This window comes from Xyrauchen texanus, chromosome 13 (assembly GCF_025860055.1).
Source record: "Xyrauchen texanus isolate HMW12.3.18 chromosome 13, RBS_HiC_50CHRs, whole genome shotgun sequence".
In the NCBI taxonomy this organism is placed as follows: domain Eukaryota; kingdom Metazoa; phylum Chordata; class Actinopteri; order Cypriniformes; family Catostomidae; genus Xyrauchen; species Xyrauchen texanus.
Genome location: NC_068288.1, coordinates 40,104,010 through 40,130,026, shown reverse-complemented (window position 1 = coordinate 40,130,026; position 26,017 = coordinate 40,104,010). Strand labels below are relative to the sequence as shown.

At 41.0% G+C, this 26,017-nt stretch overlaps 1 protein-coding gene across 1 annotated transcript; it reads left to right on the top strand.

Moving 5' to 3' along the window:
• The first annotated feature begins 979 nt into the window (after positions 1–979).
• Positions 980–26,017, top strand: LOC127654226 (suppressor of tumorigenicity 7 protein-like). The gene is made up of 15 exons (XM_052141321.1): positions 980–1,148; positions 3,191–3,273; positions 3,518–3,677; positions 3,762–3,816; positions 4,680–4,795; positions 4,960–5,038; positions 5,193–5,281; positions 5,375–5,475; positions 12,480–12,594; positions 12,743–12,815; positions 12,962–13,064; positions 18,126–18,276; positions 18,765–18,857; positions 19,125–19,264; positions 25,811–26,017. Exons 1-15 carry the CDS (start codon positions 980–982, stop codon positions 25,904–25,906), a joined length of 1,623 nt encoding a protein of 540 aa, XP_051997281.1. The 3' UTR covers positions 25,907–26,017.

Below are 26,017 nucleotides of genomic sequence, written 5' to 3'. Positions count from 1 at the left end.
ACAAGCATTTGCAACAAAACTACATTTCACATCATGTGTTTTACAAAGTAGATAAAGCCTTAATTACACACCTAACGTGTGGCTTTGCTCTTAATTTTGTTGTATTGGTGCAAAAAAAAAGGCTTTTTGCCTTCGTTAGTAAGTGAAAAAGATATAAAGGGATATGCAATTGCAAAACATGTCAGTTCTTTCAGACTAAAAACACTTGAACATACATAAAATTGTAATTACGAATTCTGACCTTGTAATTACGAACTTCCCAAGAAGACTTGAACGCACCATACTCTTTGAAACATTTACCGTGGAATAATGTCTACGGTTTCACTTATATTATTTCAAATAAAAAGTAGGCAGTATAGTCTATACAAGTGGTTCTCAACCTTTTTGAGTCCAAGGCCCCCCACTGCCATCACCCGAAACTAGACATGTCTGATTAAAATAATTGATTCTAGAAGTTTCAGAAAGAGTGTGTTTGTAATTTGTAGGCATACATCTTAAAGTATTTATTTTAGCATTTATAATTAGGATAAATAATTTACATTATTATAATATTTCTGATTTTAAATGCATATTAAGTCAACTTAAGGCCCCCTTAGAAGTGTGCTGAGGCCCCCCTAGTGGGACCCGTCCCCCTGGTTGAGAACTACTTGTCTATACTATGTAGTGTTTAGTAAGCTAGTATTACATTCAAGACATCAACATGCTGAGGTCAACAACAGTGTAGCATATTACTTTGCAAAGTTAATTGTTGAGGAAAGCGTTTTTTCGCATACTATTTAAAAAAATACTGTGTATACTGCAGTATGCAGTACGCAGTACGATAATAGGCGACTACATTCAGAACATAGCTTAGATTTTGTCACACTACCGCTCTGAGCTAACAATAAACAGGAGCTGCTCCCCCTGCTGGAGTGTACGAGCACAGCACTCTGTCCTCCAGTATCCCACAGTTCTAATGTTTACGGCTGCTCGGTGAAAGATGGCGGACCGTAGCGGCAGTAATCCTCAATCTCCCGGTTTCACCGAGAAATTAAAATCGTGGCTCTGCTGGTCGTGGACGTACATATGTGTTCTCTGGTTTGCCATGGTCTTGACGATGGTTTACGTACTGAGGAGTCCTCTGAAGCTGCAGGAGACGGTAAATGCCGGTATGTGTTTATGATCAGCTGTGTTTATGTTTAGAAAGTTGAACACAGGGTTTATTCCTCATCTGTGTGCATAAAGGTTAGAACAACTAAATCACTATAGTGAAACATGTTTAATACGTGTGTTAGGCAAGATAGGCACGAGTCACGGTATCAGATGGAAATACCATGGTACTATAATGTGTACCATGGTACTGAATGATTATCATAGCCATATTGGATGGGATTTCAAGTGCTGTACTTGACTTATAAAAATGGCATGTATTGCCATTGTACGTTTTCAAAACTATAGTATCACTATGGTACATGTCAAAAAACCTTGGTATTACCATGGTACATGAATTTAAGACCGTGCTACCATATCCACAAAGTCATGGTAATACCATGGTACATTTTGCCACTTTTTTGTTGTTGATGTCTGCCATCTGTTGTGAAAGCCTTAAATAGGCAAGATGCACACCAGCAGTCTCACGGGGATCAGAGTGTTCAGATTAATCGATTAATTAGTATCTGATTATGTGATGAAAATCACTCATCACTGTCACCGTCTGGCACTGTGAAGTCTGTAGAATATAATATGTATTTGCCTGATTCGTTGTGCCCTCTCCAGTAACTTAAATTTGTCAAGAGTTGCAAACCGTGATATATCGGCAATTTTTATTATTATTATTATTATTTTGTAAATATCCAAAGTTAAATCTAAAGTCTAAATGGCCAAAAATTTTTAAATGCATTGATCACCGGAGGAAGTTACAATCGCACAACCTGCCCAGTCAAAATAAATAAAATGGTCATTATTTATTTGGACTTGCAAACTGTGGTCTGGTTTTTTGTGGCAGTTCTGGAGCAGTGGATTCATTCTTGCCGAACAGCTTTCAGGTTATGTCGATATAGGATTCATTTTACTGTGGATATAGATACTTGTCTTCCTGTTTCCTCCAGTATCTTCACAAGGCCCTTTACTGTTGTTTTGGGATTGATTTGTACTTTTCACACCAAAGGAGACAGAATGCATAATTTAAAGAAATCGTTCACCCAAAAATGAAAATTCTCTTATTTACTCACCCTCTTGCCATCCCAGATGATTATTACTTTTTTCTTCTGCAGAACACAAATGAAAATTTTAAGAGGAATAGCTCTGCTCTGTAGGTCCATACAATGCAAGTGAGTGGAGACCAAAACTTTGAAGCTCAAAAAAGCACATAAAAGCAGCACAAAAATAGTCCATAAGATTTCAGTTCTTAAGTTTATCCCTTTTGAAGTGATCCAAATGGTTTTAGATGAAAAAGATAAAAATATTACTATAAATCTTGACGTCAACTGTCTCCTTTGTGATCATTATTTCAAGCTTGATTACACTGCCTTGTGCCATCCAGCGCTCTGTGCATTTGTCAAGCATTAGGAAGCATAATCAAGCTTGAAATTATGATCACGCTGAGAGACTGCAATGGCAAGACGTACAGCAAAAAAGAGTTGTATTTTTGTTTGTTCTCGCCCAAAATGGATTAGATTGCTTCAGAAGACATGGATTAAACTGGAGTATTATGGATTACTTTTATGCTGCCTTTATGTAATTTTTGGAGCTTCAAAGTGCTGGTCACTATTCATTTCCATTGTGATGACCAGCAGAGCTGAGATATTCTTCCAAAAATCTCTGTTTGTGTTCTGCAGAAGAAAGAAAGCCATACACGTCTAGGATAGCATGAGGGTGAGTAAATGAGAGAATTTAATTTTTTTTATGATATGTTCCTGTAATATATGTTTTAGATCTAATTAGTATTTTTCTGCCATTTAACAGGTGTTTTAGACAGGCATGCGCTTAGATACACTTTTCAAAGTTTGATCTTCAAGGTCCAATCCTTGACTATGGATTGCAACTTTGTAATTTTTTCATCCATAAAGCATTTTTCTTTATTGATTGATTGTCAGGTGGCTATATTGATTTATTGAAAAGGAAAATGAGTTCTATATACAACCACACTTCATCATGAAACTTGTGAATCTTACCATTTTAACTTTCTGCTTTTATTGTTATTCCTCCACAGCATCTGTGTTTTTAAACACTCTTACACCTAAATTCTATGTTGCACTGACTGGAACATCCTCTCTCATCTCTGGCCTTATTTTGGTAAGTCTTTAGTGACTTGAATTGTTGGCTAAATAACTAAATTGAGGCACATTTTGATTCCATCAGTTTCCAGGTGATTTGAGTTATGATATTGTTCTGAACATGCTTGTAAAAAAAAAAAAAAAAAAAAAAAAAGCCAGAGTACATGTATAATATTTAATACGAGCATTTATACATTAAATTAATATGATTGATCTCTCATTCATTCTTCCCCTATCTGTCCTTGTCCGCTGTCATCCCTCAGATATTTGAGTGGTGGTACTTCAGAAAGTATGGCACCTCATTTATTGAGCAGGTGTCTGTCAGTCACTTGCGCCCTCTTCTGGGAGTAGTGGAGAACAGCAGCTCAACAGGCCTCTTCTCTTCAGTAAATGGGGATATGGAGCCAAGAACCAATGTTGCAGGTTTTTGTGGAAGCTACTGTTTGTAAATATCTTTCTACACATTATTATGAAGTTAACGTAACATGCAGCCATTTTATCTTTCAGAATGTAAAGTGTGGAGGAACCCACTTAACCTGTTCAGAGGGGCAGAGTATAGCAGGTATATTGTGTCCGACATATCTAATTGAATTTCCTTAATATATCAGATTTCAAATTCTCTTAAAGGAATATTCCGTGTTCAGTACAAGTTAAGCTCAATTGACAGCATTTGTGGCATAATATTGATTACGGCAAAAATACATTTTTAAAAAAAGCAAAAAACTGGGCTACAGTGAGGCATATACAATGAAAGTGAATGGGGGACAGTTTTTAACATTAAAATGCTTGCTTATTCAAAAGTTTAGCCACAAGACATAAACAATATGTGTGTAAACATGATTTTAGTGTGATAAAATCACTTACTGTGTGAAGTGCCAATTTTACAAATTCGTTGTCCTGATGTAATGTCAAAAAACCCTAAAATGACAGTATAAATGGTAATTTAAACAACTTTACAGCTCATAATGCTGTAATTATGAGCTCTAATGCAGAGTTTTAACAGAAGAATGAATGTAATTGCTTTTATAAAATTATAAGCTTCACATTTCTGCCTTTTAAAGCCTCCAAAAATTGGCCCCATTCACTTCCATTGTATGTGCCTCACTGTAACTCTGATTTTTTTTTTTTTTTTTTTTTTAAAGGAGTGGCGAGTCAAAAATAATTTTTGTGGTAAACAAATGGCCATGAGTCGGCGCCGTGGTTTAGCGGAAAGCATGTATGCTTCAAAACATTGAGCTGTGGTGCTCGATCATCCCACCCGTGTTTGAATACGGCTTAAGCCCAGTTTCCCTTCTCTCTTTCTCTCTCTCTCTCTCTCTCTCTCTCTCTCTCTGTTGATTCCTTTCCTCTCTTTAGTTTCCTCCTAATAACAATGGCAAAAAAACACCCAAAATCCATATGTATTCATTGTCTTTCCCTGCTCAGGTACACTTGGGTGACGGGAAAAGAGCCCCTCACATACTACGACATGAATCTGTCAGCACAAGATCACCAGACCTTTTTCTTGGGGGACACTCAGCAACTTAAACCAGAGGATGCTGGTTAGTCACATCTACATTACATTTACATTTATGAATTTGGCAGATGCTTTAATCCAAAGTGACTTTCAAAAAGAAGAAGAATACAATATAAGCGATTCATCTTAAAGAGACAGTAGTAGTAATGGTGAGCTTATTGCTCTCTCTCTGTCTGGTCTGTTCAACAGTAATGCAGAAGGCCTGGAGGGAAAGGAATCCTCAGGCACGTATTCGAGCAGCTTACCAGGCCATTGAGCTGAACCGAGAGTGAGCTTCATGCAGTCCTTTCAATTAAATCAAATATAACAGCACAATCAGTCTTGTTGTTCTGTATGTTTCAGTCTTAAGTCACTAACACTTTTGCTTCTGGAGTTTAGCCTTTTTAACTCTCTATATTGTGTGCAATGTTGTTCTTTTGTAGATGTGCTCCAGCGTATGTGCTCCTCGCTGAAGAAGAAGCTACAACAATCACAGAAGCTGAACTGCTATTTAAACAAGCACTTAAAAGTGGTATGAAACACTTTTACACTCTCACATATGCTGTATATACTCCGTATAAGTCACATTGTTGCTAGACGATGCAAATTACTGTTGCTTTTACAGCTGGTAAAGACACAAACCTTGTGGTGTACATCAAGCGCAGACTGGCCATGTGTGCTAGAAAACTGGGACGCATCAAAGAAGCTGTGAAGATGATGAGAGATGTGAGCGTTTAATGTTTATCACTGGAGTTCTCGGTTTATTAATTTTACAGTAGCCACATACCAGCCAATGTTAGGTTGGTGTGAACAACTTTTGTAATTGGGTGGTGTTGCAGAAATCAGTGCAGAAATATGCTCTGAACTTTATTCCATTACAAAAGATTCTTTGAATTTGGGAAGCACAAATCCAAACATGTTGTCACTCTACATTCATAGAATATTTTTAGGGCAAAACTAAAAACTTTTCTAATATTTGTTGAACCTTTTCTGAACATTTCCTTAATGATTCTGGTGCATTAATACATAAAAAGACAAAGAGTACCTTTACATTAAATCTGAATGTGTGGAATTTCTAGCATCACCAAACAAATACAAAGAAACCTTGTACATGTTTGCAATCATAATATTTCTATTATGGATTGATACATTTCATAAAATGCTAATGATTTCTTTTCATTTTAGTTCATTCATGAATTCATCAATAACATAAACTTAAAAATATCATAAAAATGTAATAATTTTTTATATAATTATTTAAATATGAATAACTGGCAATTCTGTACTTGAGATTGAACACTATAAATAATTTCAGTCATTCTTAGAATAGAATGACGCATGCACGCACACACACACACACACACACACACACACACACACACACACACAATTAAATAACGAATCGGTTACCTAACGTAACCTCGGTTCTCTCTAGATGAGGGAACGAGTATTGCGTAAGCTAGCTTACGCTACGGGAAAGATTCATCTTTTCTGAGATATTGAAGCCAAAAAATTATCCTTAATTTTGTATCATTTGTCAACGCAGTGCAGCAACTGCAGACCTTGAGCCGGGCTAGCTAGCGAGCTCATTGGTTGCTCTGCGGCAACTGCTGCAGCCTATAGAGCGAACTTGGGCGAACTCGCGTCCAATGAGAGGCGTCCAGCGCTACTGCATCAAAGCCCGCCAAAATGGGCGTGGCTAGAGTGCATATAAGCGTAGTTCAGTGAGGCTGGAACCCTGGTTTTCATTGAATGAAGCGAAAGTAAGCTAGGTAGCGCGAGCACGGCCGGCTACGCAATACTCGTTCCTCGTCTAGAGAGAACCGAGGTTACGTTAGGTAACCGATTACGTTCTCTTCACGAGAGGTTCTCTCGTATTACGTAAGCTAGCTTACGCTACGGAAACCATTGTCAGCGCCGTCTGGCGTCAAGCAACCACTGCATGAGCCCGGGGTGGGGGGACCCGGGGAGCCCTTGTGAGTGGGGAAATAATATTTGGCCGGCAAGAGTGCGGGCCAGTGTGTGTGTAATACATAAGCACATAGTGGGAAGGGAGCGACAGGCGGCGGTGCCAGTCTGTGTGGAATGAGTCCCATCAGTGCAGCTCACCAGGGAGTTGTAGTGTATTAAACCGCTAGTAGTTTTGCCTGCAGGGCGGGCACTTCCAGATTGTAAAATCTGACAAAGGTGGAGGAAGCCCAGCCCGCTGCCACACATATGTCGTGAATGGAAATCCCGCTGGACCATGCCCACTATGAGGCCATGCCTCTAGTGGAGTGAGCCCTAATGCCCAACGGGCATGGCAGGTCTTTGTGCGCGTATCGCGGCAGCAATAGCGTCCACTATCCATCTAGACAGTGTCTGTTTCGAGACGGCGAGACCTTTGGTGCGCCCTCGAGCAAGCGAAAAGCTGCTCAGAGCGTCTGAAAGAGGCGGGCGCGCAGTATACAATCTCAGTGCTCTGACTGGGCAAAGGAGATTGGCGTCGCGTTCGCTATCGGATGCTGGCAGCGCCGATAGGGAAATGACCTGTGCTCTGAAAGGAGTACCAATCACCTTGGGAACATAGCCGTGTCTAGGCTTTAAAATGACCTTGGAGTCACTTGGTCCGAACTCAAGACACGCATGGCTGACAGACAGCGCGTGAAGGTCTCCCACACGTTTGACTGATGACAGGGCAGTCAGAAAACGGTTTTGAGTGAAAGGTATTTCAAATCCACGGATTGAAGCGGTTCGAAAGGGGGCTTTCATAGTTTCGAGAACTATAGAAAGATCCCAGATAGGAACCGATGGAGGCGTGGGGGTTCATCCTTCTAGCTCCCTTGAGGAAGCGGATGACCAGCTCGTTTTTCCCAGTGACTGGCCGTGCAGGGGTTCGGCGAGCGCCGCGACGGCCGCCACATACACTTTGGCGTGGATGGGGATCTGCCCTTATCCAGCAGCTCTTGTAAAAACACGAGCAGCGACGACACCCCACATGTCCGTGGGTCCAGGTCTCTGTTGGTGCACCATTTTGAAAACACAGACCATTTTGACGCATAGAGTCTTCTCGTGGAAGGGGCTCTAGCGTGTATGATGGTGTTTATTACCCCTTCTGGCAGAGCGACGGGTAGTCGTTGATCACCCACGCGTGCAGCGCCCAGCGCTCTGGGTGGGGATGCCAGATCGTGCTGCGTGCTTGAGAGAGGAGATCTGCTCTCACAGGGATGGGCCACGGCACTGTCAGTGACAGCTGCGTAAGCTCCGGGAACCATGTCTGATTCTCCCAACGCGGGACTATGAGGAGCACCGAGTGACGCGTTTCCCTGATCCTCTGCATTACCTGTGGCAATAGCGAGGCGGGAGGGAAGGCGTAAGCGGGCGGTTGGGCCAGTCCTGGGCCAGCGCGTCCTCGCTTCGAGAAAAATATTGGGCAGTGAGAGTTCTCTTCTGGCGCTAAAGAGGTCTATCTCTGCTCTGCCGAATATGCGCCATAACTTCTGGACTGTTTGAGCGTGCAGGGACCATTCCCCTGGAGGAATATTGTCTCTGGACAGTCTGTCTGGGCCGTTGTTCAGGTGGCCTGGCACGTGCGTCAGCCCTCAGCGGCGCAGGTGGCACTGGGACCAACTCAGTATGCGTTTACGTCAGATGGAAGAGGTTCCTGGATCTGACACCGCCCTGGCGGTTTAGGTAGGATACCACAGATCTGTTGTCGAGCGGACCAGGGCGTGGTGACCCTGAATGACCGGGAGAAGCGCATGGCGTGCTCGACCGCTATCATTTCCAGACAATTTATGTGAAGGAGCTTTTCCTGAACTGACTATAGGCCAAAAACGGAGAGCCCTCGCGGACCGCGCTCCAACCCGTGTTGGGCGCGTCTGTCGAGATGACTTTCGGCGAGATACAGCTCCCATCGTCACTCCCGCTGATACCATTCGGCCACTGTCCAGGGCTGCAGAGCTGAAATACAGGTCTGAGTCACCTTGATCGGCTGGCGGCCTGTGGCCCAAGCCCGGCGAGACGCGGGTGTTTAGCCAATGCTGAAGTGAGGCATGCGCAGTAAACCCAGCTGAAGTACTGCTGCGGCTGAGGCCATGTAACCTAGCACTCTCTGAAATTTTTTCAGAAGCGTGAGGCTGTTCATCTGAAAGGGCGCGGCTAGTCGCTGAACACGGCGCGCTGTGTAGATAAGCGAGCCGTCATTGCCACGGAGTCTAGTTCTATTCCAAGGAAGGAAATTGCCTGACTGGGCTGTAGTGAGCTCTTGGTCCAATTGACTGCAAGACCCAAACTGTTCAGATGGCTGAGGAGAACTGTTCTGTGAGACAGCAGCTCCGTATGTGACTGTGCCATAATCAGCCAGTCGTCCAAATAGTTCAGAATTCACAAGCCCTGACTCCGCAGGGAGTGCGGCGCCGCATCCATGCGCTCGTGAAAGTACGAGGTGCTAAAGACAGGCCGAGCGGTGTATTGATAAACCTGGCCGTCGAGGCGAATCTCAAGAATGGCCTGTGACGGGGATTTATCTGAATCTGAAAGTAGGCATCTTTCAGATCGAGAGAGATAAACCAGTCCCCTGGCGCGTATCGTGAGGAGTTTCCTGATTGTAAGCATTTTGAGCGGTCTTTTTGCAAGCACCTTGTTCAAACCCTTGAGATCTAATATTGGTCTGAGGCCGCCGTCTTTCTTGGGAACAAGAAAATAACGGCTGTAAAACCCTGACTTCGCTCAGCGAAGGCGGCACTTTCTCTATGGCCCTTTTGCACAGAAGGTTTGCTATTTCTGAGCGAAGCATGCAGGCTGCTTCCGTGTTCATAATAGTTTCGAGCAGCGCTCTGAAGCAGGGAGGCGGCGATCGAACTTTAGCAAATAGCCCTGTTTTATTGTGCTTAACACCCATTTGGATATCCCTGGGATAGCTTCCCACGCTTTGAAGCGTAGCGCTAGAGGGTGAATGGCCAAATCGCCCTGATTGCTGCACACAGCAGCTGAACAGAATGTGTGGCGTGCTTACTGTGCTTATGCATGACTGCTCGCAAGACAGCAGGGACAGGCTGTTCTGTGAGTGACTTCCCGATTGAGGTGAATGGGGAAAGAGTCACATCTGTTAAGTGATGCGCGAGCATAGTCACGGGCACGGGACTTACATACAGAGAAGTGTTTGCTGGCCGTGTGACAGAGCGGGCAGAGAATGGGTTTATTGACTCTAACACTCGAGCGGGCTGTGTCCGCTTTATGTGAGTGGGCTCTGATCGGGACACGGGAAGTGTAATGCTTGTGTGTAGAGGTGAACACTGGATTGTGGGCACATTTTCTACACATAAGGCTGGTCGTGTGACAGAGCGGCCAGAGAAGGAGCACGCTGCACGGATTAGGTGAGGCGTTTATTGACTCTAACACTTCGGCGGGCTGTGTCCGCTTTATGTGAGTGGGCTCTGATAGGAACACGGGAAGTGTAATGCTTGTGTGTAGGGGTGAACACTGGATTGTGGGCACATTTTCTACACATAAGGCATGTTTGCTTTTTACAAGATTTCTTTGGATTGCCGTGAAAACGGCGTTTGAGTGCTGAGCAAGCGGGCATTATCACCGGCTTGTTGGCTGCTGAATCCACCACTGTAGTAGCCTGAGAGAGGGGACTGACAGGGGCGAAGCTTTGGCGGTGGTCCAGCCGCGGCGGGACTGAGCCGTCGTTTTTTCAACAAGGCTAGGAGGACTTCGGTTGCTCAGGTTTCAAGCGCAACCTTAGACCGAGGCCAGCGGGGAGCGGCGGTCTGCGGCGGCTGTCTGAGCCGCGATCGAGGGCAGCCACCCTGTCGGCGCTGAGAAGTCTGACTTTGTTGAGCTAGGCGCTGTGAAGAGGCTCGTGCAGGAGGCTGGTCACGTGGGCGGCCTGCAGAGGAGCTAAGCGTGACGCGGCAGGAAGAGGTTCATGGCTTGGGTGGCTTTCTGGACTTCTGAAAGCGGTCAACAATGCCACTCACCGCGAGCCGAAGAGACCGGTCGGAGAAGGCGGTGCGTTGAGAGCGTGGGCGCTCTGCTTCTCCCATGTTGGCTAGCGTTAGCCACAGGTGTCTCTCGGTCACAGTCAGCGAGGCCATGCACTTCCCTAGAGCTTGGGCTGCAGCTTTGGTGGCGCGAAGGGCGAGGTCCGTCGCGCTTCTTAGATCTGTAACAGCCTCTGGGTGCCTGCCTTTCTCATCCCACTCCCGAAGAAGGTCCACTTGAAGGATCTGTAAGATGGCCATGGAGTGCAGAGCAGATGCGGCTTGGCCGGCGGCGGAATAGGCGCAGCCAACATAGGCGGAAGTCGCTCTGCAGGCCTTAGACAGGAGCACTGGCTTAGACCGCCATCTCGCGGAGGGCAGGCAAAGGTGTGCTGCTACCGAATCCTCGACCGGGGGGATGGAGGAGTAGCCCTTCTCGGTGGCGCCGTCCACCAAAGCGAGAGGGGTGGAGACGTGGGAACGGATCCTGGCCGAGAAAGGCGCGTTCCACGACTTTGCAAGCTCAGTGTGGAGTTCCGGCAGGAAGGGAGCGGCCCGGGCCGCGGGTGTTGCGCGGCGACGGCTCTGAAGAAAGCAGCCGTTGAGTCTGTTGGGAGCCTGCTCAGGGGGCGGTGACCACTCGAGCCTGAGGCGGTCGACGGCCTGTTTGAGGAGGCGTGTTAGTTCCCCTTCGACTCCGGGGCGGGTCCTGCTTGATTTCTGGGCCGAGGAGGAGGTGTGGGAGCATGACCACTCCTCGCTGTCCGAAGCCATGATGGAACAGCCCTTATCCTCCGCCTCGTCCTCCGAGATGGCGCAGTGCGGCCGCTGGGCGGCAACTGAGCGTCCGAGGCGGGGAGGGTGAGAGCGATGCTTTCGAGGAGAGGCTCGGCGAGGCAGTCGCTTCTATCACCGGTTCTGGCAGCCTTTGGGGCGGCGCTTTTCCAGCGTGTGGAGCGGAAGGCGCGGCGGCTTCGGTTCTGAGCGCTCGAGTCGAGCCCGCGGGGTCGACATCGAAGCTCCTCGCAGAGGTCGCATCCGCCTTCAGCGGGCGAGCTCTGCATGCCCCAGTCCCAGGCAGAGAGCGCCAGATGATGTGGCGGTCTCCGGCTGAGAGGGGCGCGGCATGAAGCGCAAGTGGTGCGAGGCATCTTAAAAAGACGCTCGTTACTCTTTTGTGAAGTTCGTTAAGAAGTTCTAGCTTGCTCTAAAAGGATACCTCGCCGGATGGCGTAGCTCGCAGGATGGCTGAAGGTGGTGGAGGCGGCCGGCTTCTTCGAGCTGTCCAAGCTTGCTAGATGCCCCTCGAGCGCGACGCGGCTTCCAGTTCAGAGATGCGAAGAGCTTCGCTGAAGAGATGAAAATCAGGGTTCCAGCCTATGAACTACGCTTATATGCACTCTGGCCACGCCCATTTTGGCGGGCTTTGATGCAGTAAGCGCGCGGACGCCTCTCGTTGAACGCGAGTTCGCCCAAGTTCGTCTATAGGCTGCAGCAGTTGCCGCAGAGCAACCAATGAGCTCGCTAGCTAGCCCGCTCAAGGTCTGCAGTTGCTGCACTGCGTTGACAAATGATACAAAATTAAGGATAATTTTTTGGCTTCAATATCTCAGAAAAGATGAATCTTTCCCGTAGCGTAAGCTAGCTTACGCAATACGAGAGAACCTCTCGTAAGAGAACTTAAGTTACATTTGGTTTTTAAATTCGCCTGTGCTTATGTGCTTATAATATTGTTATTTTCGCATTTGTTTTCCTGCACAGTTAATGAAAGAATTCCCCTTACTGGGAATGTTAAATATTCACGAGAATCTTCTAGAAGCATTATTAGAGCTACAGGCCTATGCTGATGTACAAGCAGTCCTTGCAAAATATGACGGTGAGCTCATACAAACCTTATGCGATTAATATACAGTTTTTGGTGTCATAATATAGCATATAAGCTCATGAAATTATTTTTAGTAATCTTTAGTTTATTGTAGAATACAGAATATATCATGTTGAGTTGTAATGTTCTCTCTCCTCAGATATAAGCTTGCCGAAATCAGCCACTATATGCTACACATCTGCCTTACTGAAAGCAAGAGCAGTATCAGATAAGTGAGTGTTCTGCATGCTGTTAAAATGAATCGATGTCAAAAGCTGACTTTAACATTCTGTCTTTCTAAAATTTAACAGCATCGACTCATGTACTGTATAAAGGATAATTGCTGATTAATGTGTTTTAAATGTGTGTCTTATGTCAGGTTTTCACCAGAGGCGGCCTCCAGACGAGGTCTCAGCACAGCAGAGATGAACGCAGTAGAGGCAATACACCGAGCTGTGGAGTTCAACCCACATGTACCAAAGGTTTGAAACACTCACATTGGGTCTGAAATTAATGTTTTGCCTCGCCTGCAAATGGCTGGTGAATTGAGAGCATTTCCAGCCATGTATATTTCTTACAATCAGTGAAATTGAAAAATGTTTTGTCCCTACAACAAAGGAATTATTTAGCAGTATTTCCCTGCATATTTGCACTCACAGCATCATCGTCAGTAAGACACAACCTGTCACAAAAACATCCAAACCCATACAATTATGCTCCTCTTTTTTCTTCTTCTATTGGCTTAGTGCCATGAATGTGTTGCCACATTTAATTTAGGAATTATGACTATAAAAAGGAAAAAACTAAAGTAACATTCTTACATTGCGATTACAATCATGTATTATGTCAAGTTGTCAGGTATTGTATAATTTTTCAAGTTACTGACCAAGTGGCCTGTGATCTCATTTTATTTACTAGCCAAAGATCATATTTACGCTCATTTGACTCTTGATGGGTGTTAATTTGGGGCCCTGCCTGAACTAAAATGCACTCTCAGTCACCATTGCAGACATAGGGTCAATGGTATTTTTGTGGCCAGGAGGTGATGCTGTTGTAGTATTTGCAATGAATCGTAGTCCTCTGGACAATCCAATGAAACTCTGACCTATTCTAGCTTCACTTCAGGAATAAATTTTCAGGCTTTTTATAGTCAAAATAGATATAGGCTTAGTGTTATTTGTGACACAAAGATTAATTTTCTTAAAGGAATAGTTCACCCAAAATTGAAAATTATATTATTTTCACACTTAATTTGATCCCAGATGTGTATGACTTTCTTTTTAGAACAATTAAGAGAATATCTCCCACTCTGTAGGTCCATACAATGTAAGTTAATTGTGATCAAAACTCTGAAACTTTAAAAAGCAAATAAAGGCTGCATACAAGCATTCCATAAGACTCCCTAAACAGTGGTTTAATCCATGACTTCTGAAGCAATCTAATTGGTTTTGGATGAAAAAAGACCAAAATATAACACATTTCTCACTGTACACATTGTTATTGCTGTATTTAGGTGCGATCATGAATTCATGCTCGATTACACTTCCTAGTGCTTGACACATTCGCAGAGCACTGGATGGTGCTAGGAATTGTAGCAAGCTTGAAATCATGATCGCCAATGAGACTGCTGATGTCAAGATTTATTATGAATTTCTTTAAATATTTTGGTCTGTTTTCATCTGAAATCAGTTGGATCGCCTCTGAAGATGTGGATTAAACCAATGGAGTCTAATGGATTACTTTTATGTTGCATTTATGTGCTTTATGGCACTTCAAATTGTTTGTTCACCATTCACTTGCATTGTATGGACTTACAGAGCTGAGATATTTGTCTGAGTCATACACATCAGGGATCGCATGTGGGTAAGTAAATTATGAGAATTTTCCATTTTCAGTGAACTATAGATAACTTGTAGTGTTTAGTATTTTTTACATTTTGATGAAAATTACTCCCTTCACTTGTAAGCAGTGTTTAGAGTGAAATTTACAACTTTGATAACTTTTTTTTTTAACTTTTGTTCTTTAAAGATATTTTAACCCTCATCATCTATTTCTTTCTTTGTACCTGGCTCAGACTTGCCAATTTCCAAAACACCAAATAAGACTTCAAAGTGCACACACAAACACATGACCTCTTCACACCCAAACACACTGTCTCAGACTACAAAGTGCACCTGTTTCAGATGTGCAGCAAGTATAAACACGCACACCTGGTTTTTCTATTGCCAAAGATCTTGACTGCTCCTTTGGCAAAAAAACATCAAATTCTCTCAGTACAGAACAAAGAAGGTGTTAGATGTCAGTACTATTATTGTTACATTTGTGTAATTTCTTCTAACAGATACCTTTTAGTTTGTCCTGGGGTTATACTTAAATCAAATGGATTGTTTAACCTTCATCAAAAGGTTTTAGAGAAAACTAAAGTTCTTCAATGCTGCAGTTTTAGATTCCTTTGCTTGAAACACTGAACTGTTAGGATGTTCTAGTAGAATTTGGGCAATGTGATCAGACTTGATTTTTGCCTGGTAGACAATAAATGGGCAAAAATATAGATTTATTGAAGGAGAGACCTGAGTCATATCTAGGAACAAAAAATATCATGGACACTAATCTGTAAGTGACCTCCTGGAATGCCTTAGCAACCACATAGCAACGGCCTGGTATTGTGAACTGTTGTGGTGAGTTTTGCATAAGCTAATTTTCTTCAAAAAGTGACAACTTAGTTTTCATAAGGTTTTTTATTTCATAAAAGCTGCGTAGATTATGTTTTGACCATCTGGAGCTGTAATAAAGGCAGTCATTCAAGTCTGAAGTGAATGTAAAAAGCAGATTTGTTTCAAATGATCCAACTTCAAGTGTAAATGGGCAATTGTCACAAAAGCGGACAAGAAAATGTCCTGGCCATATTTAATTCCAAACAAAATAAAAATATATATTATATTTTACATAAAGAAAGTAAAGCTTACATTTAGGACCATTAAGATTTTTGCATTTTTACATAATTTTCAGCAGGAATTTTATGCACATTTTCCCCCTATCTCTCAGTTACGTAATGCATCCTTATGTTTTACTTGTACTATTCCAATTGTATTCAGTGATGTTTCTCATTACCGTAACACATTTTTTAAATGGTAATTATAAAAGGTGATGTTGTACAATGATTTTCTAAAGTACTGTAGGATTATAATACTGTATATTAAGATGGTCAGTATGATATTCACAGAAAGATTGTCATTTTGATGCTCATTACTGCAATATGCATTTTTTTTATTATTTAGACCAGTAGTTCAAGTAGTTTACTTTAATACTTGATACTACTGTTCAAAACTTCAAGTAAAATTTGTATCTTTGTTCTATTATTTTTATTTATTTATGTATTTATTTATATTATTATTACTGACTGTTTACTTGTCTTGAATAATTACTTAAGAATTTAAAACAATGTTTACTCAAATTAGTTTGTATTTTGTTGTGGTATCGTAATTGGTATTGAGAATCGTCAAATTGCTTTCAAATGGAAGTAAAATGGACATTCTAACTGAAATATGCTCAAGTTAAGCTCAATCGAATCGAAATCCGAATTGAATTGGGAAATCTGTATCGATATCCATCCCTAGTGGTGCGTTGTCATTTGTCAGTGGCAGGGGCGTGACTTGTGGGAGGGCAGGGTGGGCAGCCACCCAGGGCCAACTGTCAACCAAAAGAAACCATAAATATGACCACGGGACCGAGTGGTGATGAAAAACAACCAAGGGCGCTCAAGGTGGGGGTCTGACAGTTTTTTGCACTAAGGCCCGTGTGATGTCATCATTCAGGGTCCTTGCGGTCAAGTGAAAGAGCAATGATATGAGACAGACTGAGACAGAGGTTTATGGGAGTTCAACAGGGGCTTATGAGGAACCTCCACATAAAAGAGACCATTACTGACACTTGATCCCTCATAAAAGAGGTGACTGTGTTTGTGTGCGGGCATGTTATATAGGACAGCTGCCTGTTTAATGTCAGCCACAATCATAAAGCTACATGTCCAGTGTCTGGATAGGATATGTTTGTGTTCGTTTTGACATCCACTGCAGTACAAAGATATAGTACAGTTACAGAAAGCGGTGTTCTGATTATTTGATCATAATTCAGATGGTTTACTTGTTTCATTGTAGAGGAAAACATTTGCTTGGTCACTGGAATTGTGATGTAGCATGATACAGTCAGGGGCGTTTGGGAAGGTTATCCACTGAATAATCCCATTAATTCTACGGTATTGCCCTATTCAACATTCACAACAGGGGCCTGTGCAGGGCCCTGACTCTTCTTACACACAAACATACACTTACATTTATCAAGGTATAGATTGTTTATCAGTTTAAAGGATACACTTGTATCCCTTTTTGAGACAGAAAATGTACAGATGTCATACATATTGGTGAGTCTCACAAAAACATGTATAGGTCATTCAACCCCAAAATTACAAGAAAAAAGTTATTAAATTTTGAATAGATAATATTAAGCCTAATAATCAAGTAAAATATTAAAACAGTTAAAAATGACTAATACCATTTTTCTTTAAAAAAAAAAAACTGGCTTCAAGTCAAGTCAAGTCAAGTGGTTTTTATTGTCGTTTCAACCATATACAGTTAGTACAGTACACAGCAAAACGAGACAACGTTCCTCCAGGACCATGGTGCTACATAAAAACAACAAAGGACCAACACAGGACCACATGAGACAACACAACGAAATAAAATACTTATATTTTATTATTTATTATTTATTAAGGCAGTATAACAGAAACTACCGTAATGTATAAATTAGTGTTGCTCAATTAATCAAATAAATAATCAATATTACAATTTGAGCTCCTTCAATTAACTAATCATGGAAAGTGTTCATTATTCTGTTTCGGGCTTTTCTCATCTTATATAATTTTCTTTGCATGTTTTTTGTTATTTTTTGAGCATTAGCCAAATATACACGTGCATTATGCACTTTCAATTTGATCAATAGTTTTGTTTTTCATGTTGCTAAGTAGTAATTACTCATTAATTAACTGCTTCTTAACTTTCTAAAGTAATTAAGAAACAGTTATCAGCTTGTTTTGGATGTGTAGCCTACATAATGTAGGTATGCAGTTTACCTACACAAAAAAAAAGTATTTTAAAGTAAATTCTAATAATAAGCAGTTATAATATCAAGGGAAATAATCGACAAGTAGAATTATCCCTGGTATAAATTCTTTACTACTTAAATTCTAGGCATTTAAGTAGGCATTTAAATAAACAAATTTCATTATTTTCACTTTACAATACTGAAACATACGGTAAACAAAATGGTAATGTCACAATGCAAAACAATCTTAATGTTCCTTGACTATTTTAAAATAAGTTCTTACTTTTTCTGATTTAGGGGTGAAATATTACCACAACAGTTTCTTGATCTTCATGAGATTCACTCATTGATGCATGTCTTTAGTTAACTGGAAGAAATGTGCTGTATATAAATTTGCTTAGAAATGTAAATAAAATAAGATTTTTTGTGTGTGTTCACAGTATTTATTAGAGATGAAGAGTCTGATTTTGCCTCCGGAGCATATTTTGAAGAGAGGAGACAGTGAGGCAGTGGCGTATGCATTCTTTCACCTGCAACACTGGAAACGGGCAGAGGGGGCACTCAATCTGCTACACTGCACATGGGAGGGCAGTACGTACATTCACCTTTCACTGGCATACTCATGTTATTTCTAACACACAGTTATAAACAAAATAAACATTTGTGCGTTGATACAGTATTATATGCTGAATTGCTGGACATGTGAAATCTTTGATATCGGCACGTTTCCCTTTCAAAAAAGTATTGTGCCTGTACCAACGTACATTGCTGTTGTCAAATGGTAATGCCATGATAATGTATTATGACTCTATTCATATACTGATCCATGATAGTAGTAGGCACTCCAAGATACTTGTCCAAAGGAACTGTGGTACCATGGCCCAAACAATAGGGAAGTACTATTGTTAGTGATGTTTATTGTCAAATATTTTGTAACATTAGGCAAGGCAAGGCAAGTTTATTTATATAGCACATTTCATACACAATGGTAACTCAAAGTGCTTTACATAGAAGAGATTAAATCTCTGTAATCATTACTGTAATCTCACTGATATCGGTGCTCTTTCTGGCTCTTGTAGCTTTCCGAATCATTCCATACCCCCTGGAGAAGGGTCATCTCTTCTATCCTTATCCAGGATGCACAGAGACTGCAGACAGAGAACTCCTGCCTTGTGATTATACACTCTTATATGTACTATTATCGGCATAAGACTGTCTTAATTTTTTCAAAGTCATACATGGGGTTAGGAATTTGAACAAAACCCCTAAATATTAAACTTTGATGTATAGTCCATCCATTATGTAATGGACATGAAAGATACCTTCTATCTAGAGACCATAGTATTAAATATAGTCTTGGGGGTATATCATCGTTCTTGCCTATGCTATATTGTACTGATAATTATTTCTCTGTTTCTTTTGTTTTCTTGTTCTTCCAGCGTTTCACGAGGTCTCCGTGTATCCAAAGAAAGAGCTTCCATTCTTCATCCTCTTCACAGCGGGCCTGTGCTCATTCTGTGCCATGCTGGCCATGCTCACACACCAGTTTCCAGAACTCATGGGGGTCTTCGTCAAAGCAGTAAGTTGATATATACCTCACCAAACTCTATGCTTTTATTTGTTTTCCTCTGCTGTCCTTTTTTTATTTTTTATTAAAAGAAAAAATGAACAATCAGTGAACTACTAAGATCATTTTTCATTGTGTTGCAATTGCAGAATTAAGATCAGTGGCACTCTAGGCAGCTCACTCCTTATGAGACCAACAGCTCACTATGACTTTCTGTTAACGTAACAAAGCTTGAGATGCCGTGCACTGCAGTATTACCATGGTTAAAGAGTGTCCTTAGATGAAATGGAACAAGAACAAAAAGGCAGCATTTTTAAAGAGTTACTTTTATCATGAATAAAAATGACAATGCAAAAAGGTGATTTTGTAGATGTATATCAAGGTCCCCACTGTCATGGAAAACCTAAAAATATCAAGGAATGTTTAAATTGTGATTTCCAGACCTGGTAAGGTCATGGAAATTGATAAAATCTTAAAAGTCATGGAAAAATAATGCAATTAAAGCAAATATATAATATACAATATATATATTTGTTTATATATATATATATATATATATATATATATATATATATATATATATATATATATATATATATAGATATTTACACAAAAACACACGCATTCAAAGTATACAGTTGAAGTCAGAAATTTACATACACCTTAACCATTTACATTTAAACTAATGTTTCTCAAATCCTGACATTTAATTGTAGAAAACTTTGTCTGTCTTAGGTCAGTTAGGATCACTAATTTATTTTAAGAATGTGAAATTCCAGAATTTTGGCTCATTCCTCCAGACAGAAGTGGTGTAACTGAGACAGGTTTGTAGGCCTCTTTGCTCACACACACTTTTTCAGTCCTGCCCACAAATTTTCTTTTGGATTAAGGTCAGGGCTTTGTGATGGCCACTCCAATACCTTGACTTTGTTGTCCTTAAGCCATTTTGCCACAACTTTGGAGATATGCTTGGGGTCATTGTCCATTTGGAAGGCCCATTTGTGACAAAGCTTTAACTGATGCTGTATTGAACTGTAGTCTGTCTTTTTTATGCTGATTTTGGAGCATTGGCTTCTTCCTTGCTGAGCAGGCTTTCAGGTTATGTTGATATAGGACTCATTTTACTGTGGATATAGATACTTGTCTACTTGTTTGCTCCAGCATCTTCACAAGGTCCTTGTGGCTGTTCTGAGATTGATTTGCACTTTTCGCACCACTACATTCATCTTTATGAGACAGAATGCATCTCCTTCCTGAGCTTAATGATGGCTGTAAGGTCCCATGGTGTTATACTTGCATACTATTGTTTGTACAGATGAACTTGGTACCTTCAGGCATTTGGAAATTGCTCCCAAGGATGAACCAGACTTGTGGAGGTCCACAAATATTTTATTTCTGAGGTCTTGGCTGATTTATATTGATTTTCAATTATGTCAAGCAAAGAGGCACTGACTTTGAAGATAGGCCTTAAAATACATCCACAGGTACACTAATTTAGTATACCTCCTATCAGAAACTAATTGTCTAAAGGCTTGACATAATTTTCTGAAATTTTATAAGCTGCTTAAAGGCACAGTTAACTTAGTGTATGTAAACTTCTGACCCACTGGAATTGTGATATAGTCAATTAAAAGTGAAGCAATCGGTCTGTAAACAGTTGTTGGAGAAATTACTAATATCATGTACGAAGTAGTCCTAAAAGACTTACCAAAACTATAATTTGCTAATATTAAATCTGTGGAGTGATTAAAAATATGAGTTATGACTTCAACCAAAGATTAGGCAAAATGTAAACTTCTGATTTCAACTGTGTGTGTGTGTGTGTGTGTGTGTGTGTGTGTGTGTGTATATACAGTACTGTGCAAAAGTCTTAAGCACATAAGATTTGATTATTCACAAAAGCTTTGTCTTAAGATGGTTATTTATATCTTCAGCTTTAGTGTGTCAATAGGAAGTATAAATGTTAGACTCCCAAACATTACTTTTGCAAATAGAAATGAGTAGAATAGAAGAACAGCGAGCCCTGCAAAAAATGTCATGGGAGCCCCCCCACTGAACATCGTGTCTGTCTGAGATTACATGAAGAGACAGAAGCAACTGCGACAGCCTAAATGGATAGAAGAAGACATTTAGGACATCTTCACTATGCAACATTTCTCACAAGTGCCTAAACCCTTTGCACAGTACTGTGTAGCGTCTGGAGGAATCAGTGAAGGATAATCATTAACTCAGCAGGTTCATGAAAACAAGAACTTACTGTTCCGACTAGTCTCCACGAGCACAATAAATGTATTGACAAAGAGACAAGGAACTATTGACAGGAAATCCTCGTGACTACTAAGCCCCCCCCTTTCCCATATGACTCGCCTCACACCGCGTGCTTTACCATGTGAGATCTTGAACGTAAAAATGTGGGTGTGTGTGTTTTTCAGTTTTAAACTTAGAAATGTATGTCTAATGAAATATGTTTTAATCCCGGTGTGTTTATTTGTCTGATGATAGATCAAAACTCGTTGAAAGTAGTTCATTTGTGTAGTAAAACCTGTTATAGTTAATAAGAGGCCTTATATTTAATAGCCTAACAGTGTATATCCACGTCTAAGTGAACCAAGTACATCTTTCTTGGTATCAAATTAAACCTTACGATTTGTCCTAGCCGAAAATAAATATAAGGTCACCTTAGAATGGTATTTCGGCTATGTTTACCATCTTTTGATTCATTCAGCCCAAAATCTCTTACCGTCATAAACACAGTTATAAACATGCAAATGAGCCTGACGGGACAAAGGAATCATTCTCCTGCCCAAAGGAAGGAGAATTTTACGACCCCCAAAGGAAGGCTCAGTCAGGGCTGATTCTCACCAAATTCGTACTGAGAAGGAGAAATGACCCCTTTTAATCCTATCTATATATATATATATATATATATATATATATATATATATATATATATATATAATCCATGTGATAAAAATATTGACATGTATCTTATGTTCCATCTCATAATTTTCCTAAATGTTGTTTGGTCTATGTTTCTTGCAAACTCTAATGGGTTAATGTTTCAGACTTTGCATACCATGGTTACCCGAAATCATATGTGTGGCATATTTGGTCTCTATAACTTGGTATTTCGAAGATTGAAATGACTGTGTACATGATATGTCGATAACAACAACATATTAGTATTACAAGTATATTTCCTAGTTTTCTTTCTTGCACATGCAATGAGAAATGTGAGATCAAAAGAGCAATAAACCAAATTCCGCCTGGAACCCAAACCCTTCTCATTGGTCGAGCCAATGAGAGGTGGGACACGTTTTCTAAGGGCATAAATTGCACCAACAACGGACCTTCGCTCTCTTACTTCCCTCATCTCCTTACTCTTAGTCCTCTTATCTCTTAGCTCTCTTATTCCTCTTACTTCCCTTATCTCCTCTTATCTTCGAAAGCTCTTATCTTCTTCTCTCTCTCTTGCTTCCAACTCCCAACTTACTTCATCTCTCCTTGGACTTCCCCCGGCACCCCTATCTCTCCTCTTCTGCTGAACATTTGCAACTGCTTGGAACAACCCCTCAACTCTCTCTTCAAGTGAGTCTCAACTCCACGCTCTGGAAACACCGAACCGAAATCCTCCGCCTCAAGAAAGCCCCGAGGACGCGACATCCACGCAGCCTTGCTCAGCCACACATAGGCCCATTTTGCAAGTATCATTTCATCTGAAATCCAAACGCGTTAAAGTGTGTAATTCCATTTGCTGGCTCTTAAGGGTTAACTGTTGTAATAAGTTGCTATCCTTAATAATCTCTTTATTTTCCTTATTGCTTCTACTCTGTTTATTTTATGTTTATTTTATGTTACATGTTAAGTGTCTGTTTGTCAAGTGTAGTGATATATTCTAGTTCCTTGTATTAAACCCAATTATATGCTTGATTGTCTGTGTGTGTTGATCATAAAGCAAAGCCTCTTTAATGTGCGATTTTAAGCTACTGAGCTGATATTATCAAAGTAAGTTAACGTGCTTTGATGAGTAGGCTTATAACTAAGAATAAACCTTCAAGGGAATTGATCAGGAATATTTAGCAAAGCTGTTCGCTGGATCTAACTGACTGGTTGCGTGTAGCTTGACGGTCAATTCCATTGAGGGTCTAATTAAATTAATATAGCCTGTCTGCATATAATGTATATTCCTAATTAATTATAATTCGTGGTGTTTAATTATCTATATATATTTGAAGCAGACTACTATAAGCCCTTTTTGGGGCGTTTTTACAATGTGTATGGGTATCCGGGTCAAATCGTCTGATTAATCATTGATTACGATCATTGAAATTAATTATACATTTCCCCAAACCTAACCTGCATACCCTACAACTGTGTGTGTGTGTGTATACAAACAACATATATCAACTGCTTTTATTTTCAGTAAACTTAACATGTGTAGACCATGTGTAAATATTTGTATGAACATAAAATATTCAGCCACTTAGACATAAACTGAACAAATTTCACAGACATGTGACTGACAGAAATGGAATAGTGTGTCCCTGAACAAAGGAGGGGTCAAAATCCAAAATAACAGTCAGTATCTTGTGTGGCCACCAGCTGCATTAAGCACTGCAATACATCTCCTCAAGAGATTTGCCAGTTCTTGCTGCGAGATGTTACCCCGCTCCCGGGAGGAGGATGTCTTCCCTGTAACACACAGCATTGAGATTGCCTGCAATGATAACAAGCTCAGTCCGATGATGCTGTGACACACTGCCCCAGACCATGACGGACCCTCCACCTCCAAATCGATCCAGAGTACTGGCCTCAGTGTAATGCTCATTCGTTAAAAAAAAAAGAAAAACGCGAGTCCATCACCCCTGGTGAGACAACTACTACTTGTTCAGTGAAGAGCACTTTTTGCCAGTCTTGAATGGTCCAGCGAAGGTGGGTTTGTGCCCATAGGTGACGTTGTTGCCGGTGATGTCTGGTAAGGACCTGCCTTACAACAGGCCTACAAGCCCTCAGTCCAGCTTTTCTCAGCCTATTGTGGACAGTCTGAGCACTGATGGAGGGATTGTGCGTTCCTGGTGTAACTCGGACAGGTGTTGTTGCCATCCTGTACCTGTCCCGCAGGTGTGATATTCAGATGTACTGATCCTTTGCAGGTGTTGTTACACATGGTCTGCAACTGCGAGGATGATTTTCTTTCCTTCCTGTTTCCCTGTAGTGCTGTCTAAGGCACAGTACAGACATTGCAACCTGGCCACATCGGCAGTCCTCATGCCTCCATGCAGCATGCCTGTGTATGTATAAATGTGTGTGTGTGTATATGCATATATATATATATATATATGTATGTGTGTATATATATATATTTTTTTATTATTTTTTTTTAACAAAATATATTTTTTCACTTTTACTTCAGTGTTCATTAATGATAATAACACTGCCTCTGACACACATTAAAAAAATACTACTTTCATTAAGTTGGAGTATGACTGTATATTACTGTCCTATGGTAGAAACCATATCAACCAGTAGAGATAATGATCTAGCCTATTTTTTTATACCACGGTATGTTCTCTGTTTCATAAAAAAAAAAAAAATCCAACTCCAAGCAGAACACTGTTGTCCACTCCACAAACTTTGTTGCAGCTGTTTTTCAACTAATGCCAGACATGTTACATTAAACTTTGCTATGAACATTTACCCCCCAATAAAAATCTTAATTTATACAGCATTTAATATACTGGACTATCCAGAAATACTACATAGTTATGTTATAAATAACAAAGTTTGGTTGAATTTAATGCAAAAACAGATATATTGTGAAAAACAGTATGTTGTTACAGTGATAACAAAATTACTAATACTGTGACAGAAGTGTGGAGGCGAGGGCATGAAAGAGAGGAAGCGGTAAGGGTTTTCATCTGAGATGAATTGCTGGTAATTGCGGTTTCTTTGTTCACAGTGAGAGATGTGGGAAATAAAATAGGCCAGACCTTTTGTGAGGGAGAGTGAGGGACAGAGCCCAGCTGAAGCTTCAAGTGTGGTGGCAGATGCCATTCCTACTAAATATAGCGTTTGAGTGTTTATATGAAGCTTTACCATATACACCAGGCCCTCATGGAGCTTCAGAGAGAGCAGCAACTGTGCTTTGAGGTGCTCCTTAGTACCCCAGGAGGTGGTGGCCTTTCCGGCAGCAGAGCACTTTCACGTATTGCTCACCAAGATGGGGCCTCAAGATGATCCTGAGGCCTACCTTGAAGCTCTTTGAGCATACTACCGAAGCTCTGAAATGGCCGCCAGAACAGTGGGCCAGATCGTCCAGAAGTCCAGATCGTGACACAACAGCTTTCGGTCACTAACCCTTTCACCAGAAGAGAAAGATGGCAATATTTTATTTTTGTCAACTTTTAGGAGCATGTTAGCATATAGATGACTTCAAAACTCCTATTTGTATTTCATGCGGTCTTAAGAAGGTTATTAGCAAGTTCTGAATCTGGCTTGGTATATGGTGCATGACGGATCCATCTAACTGTTCTCTCTGTTATCTTTCTCTTTCTGCAGTTCTTTAGTACTCTCTTTGCACCACTGGGGTTTTTTGCAGACAAGATGGAAAGATTTATGCCCTCCTGCCTGTGGCATCAACTAACAAACGTCTGATGAAAACAATTCATAAACCACACACATGGACATACTTGCACTCAAACGTTTTACTGTACATGTAACACACGTTAACAGCTGTACTGATAATAAAAATGTTTTGGCTCTTGA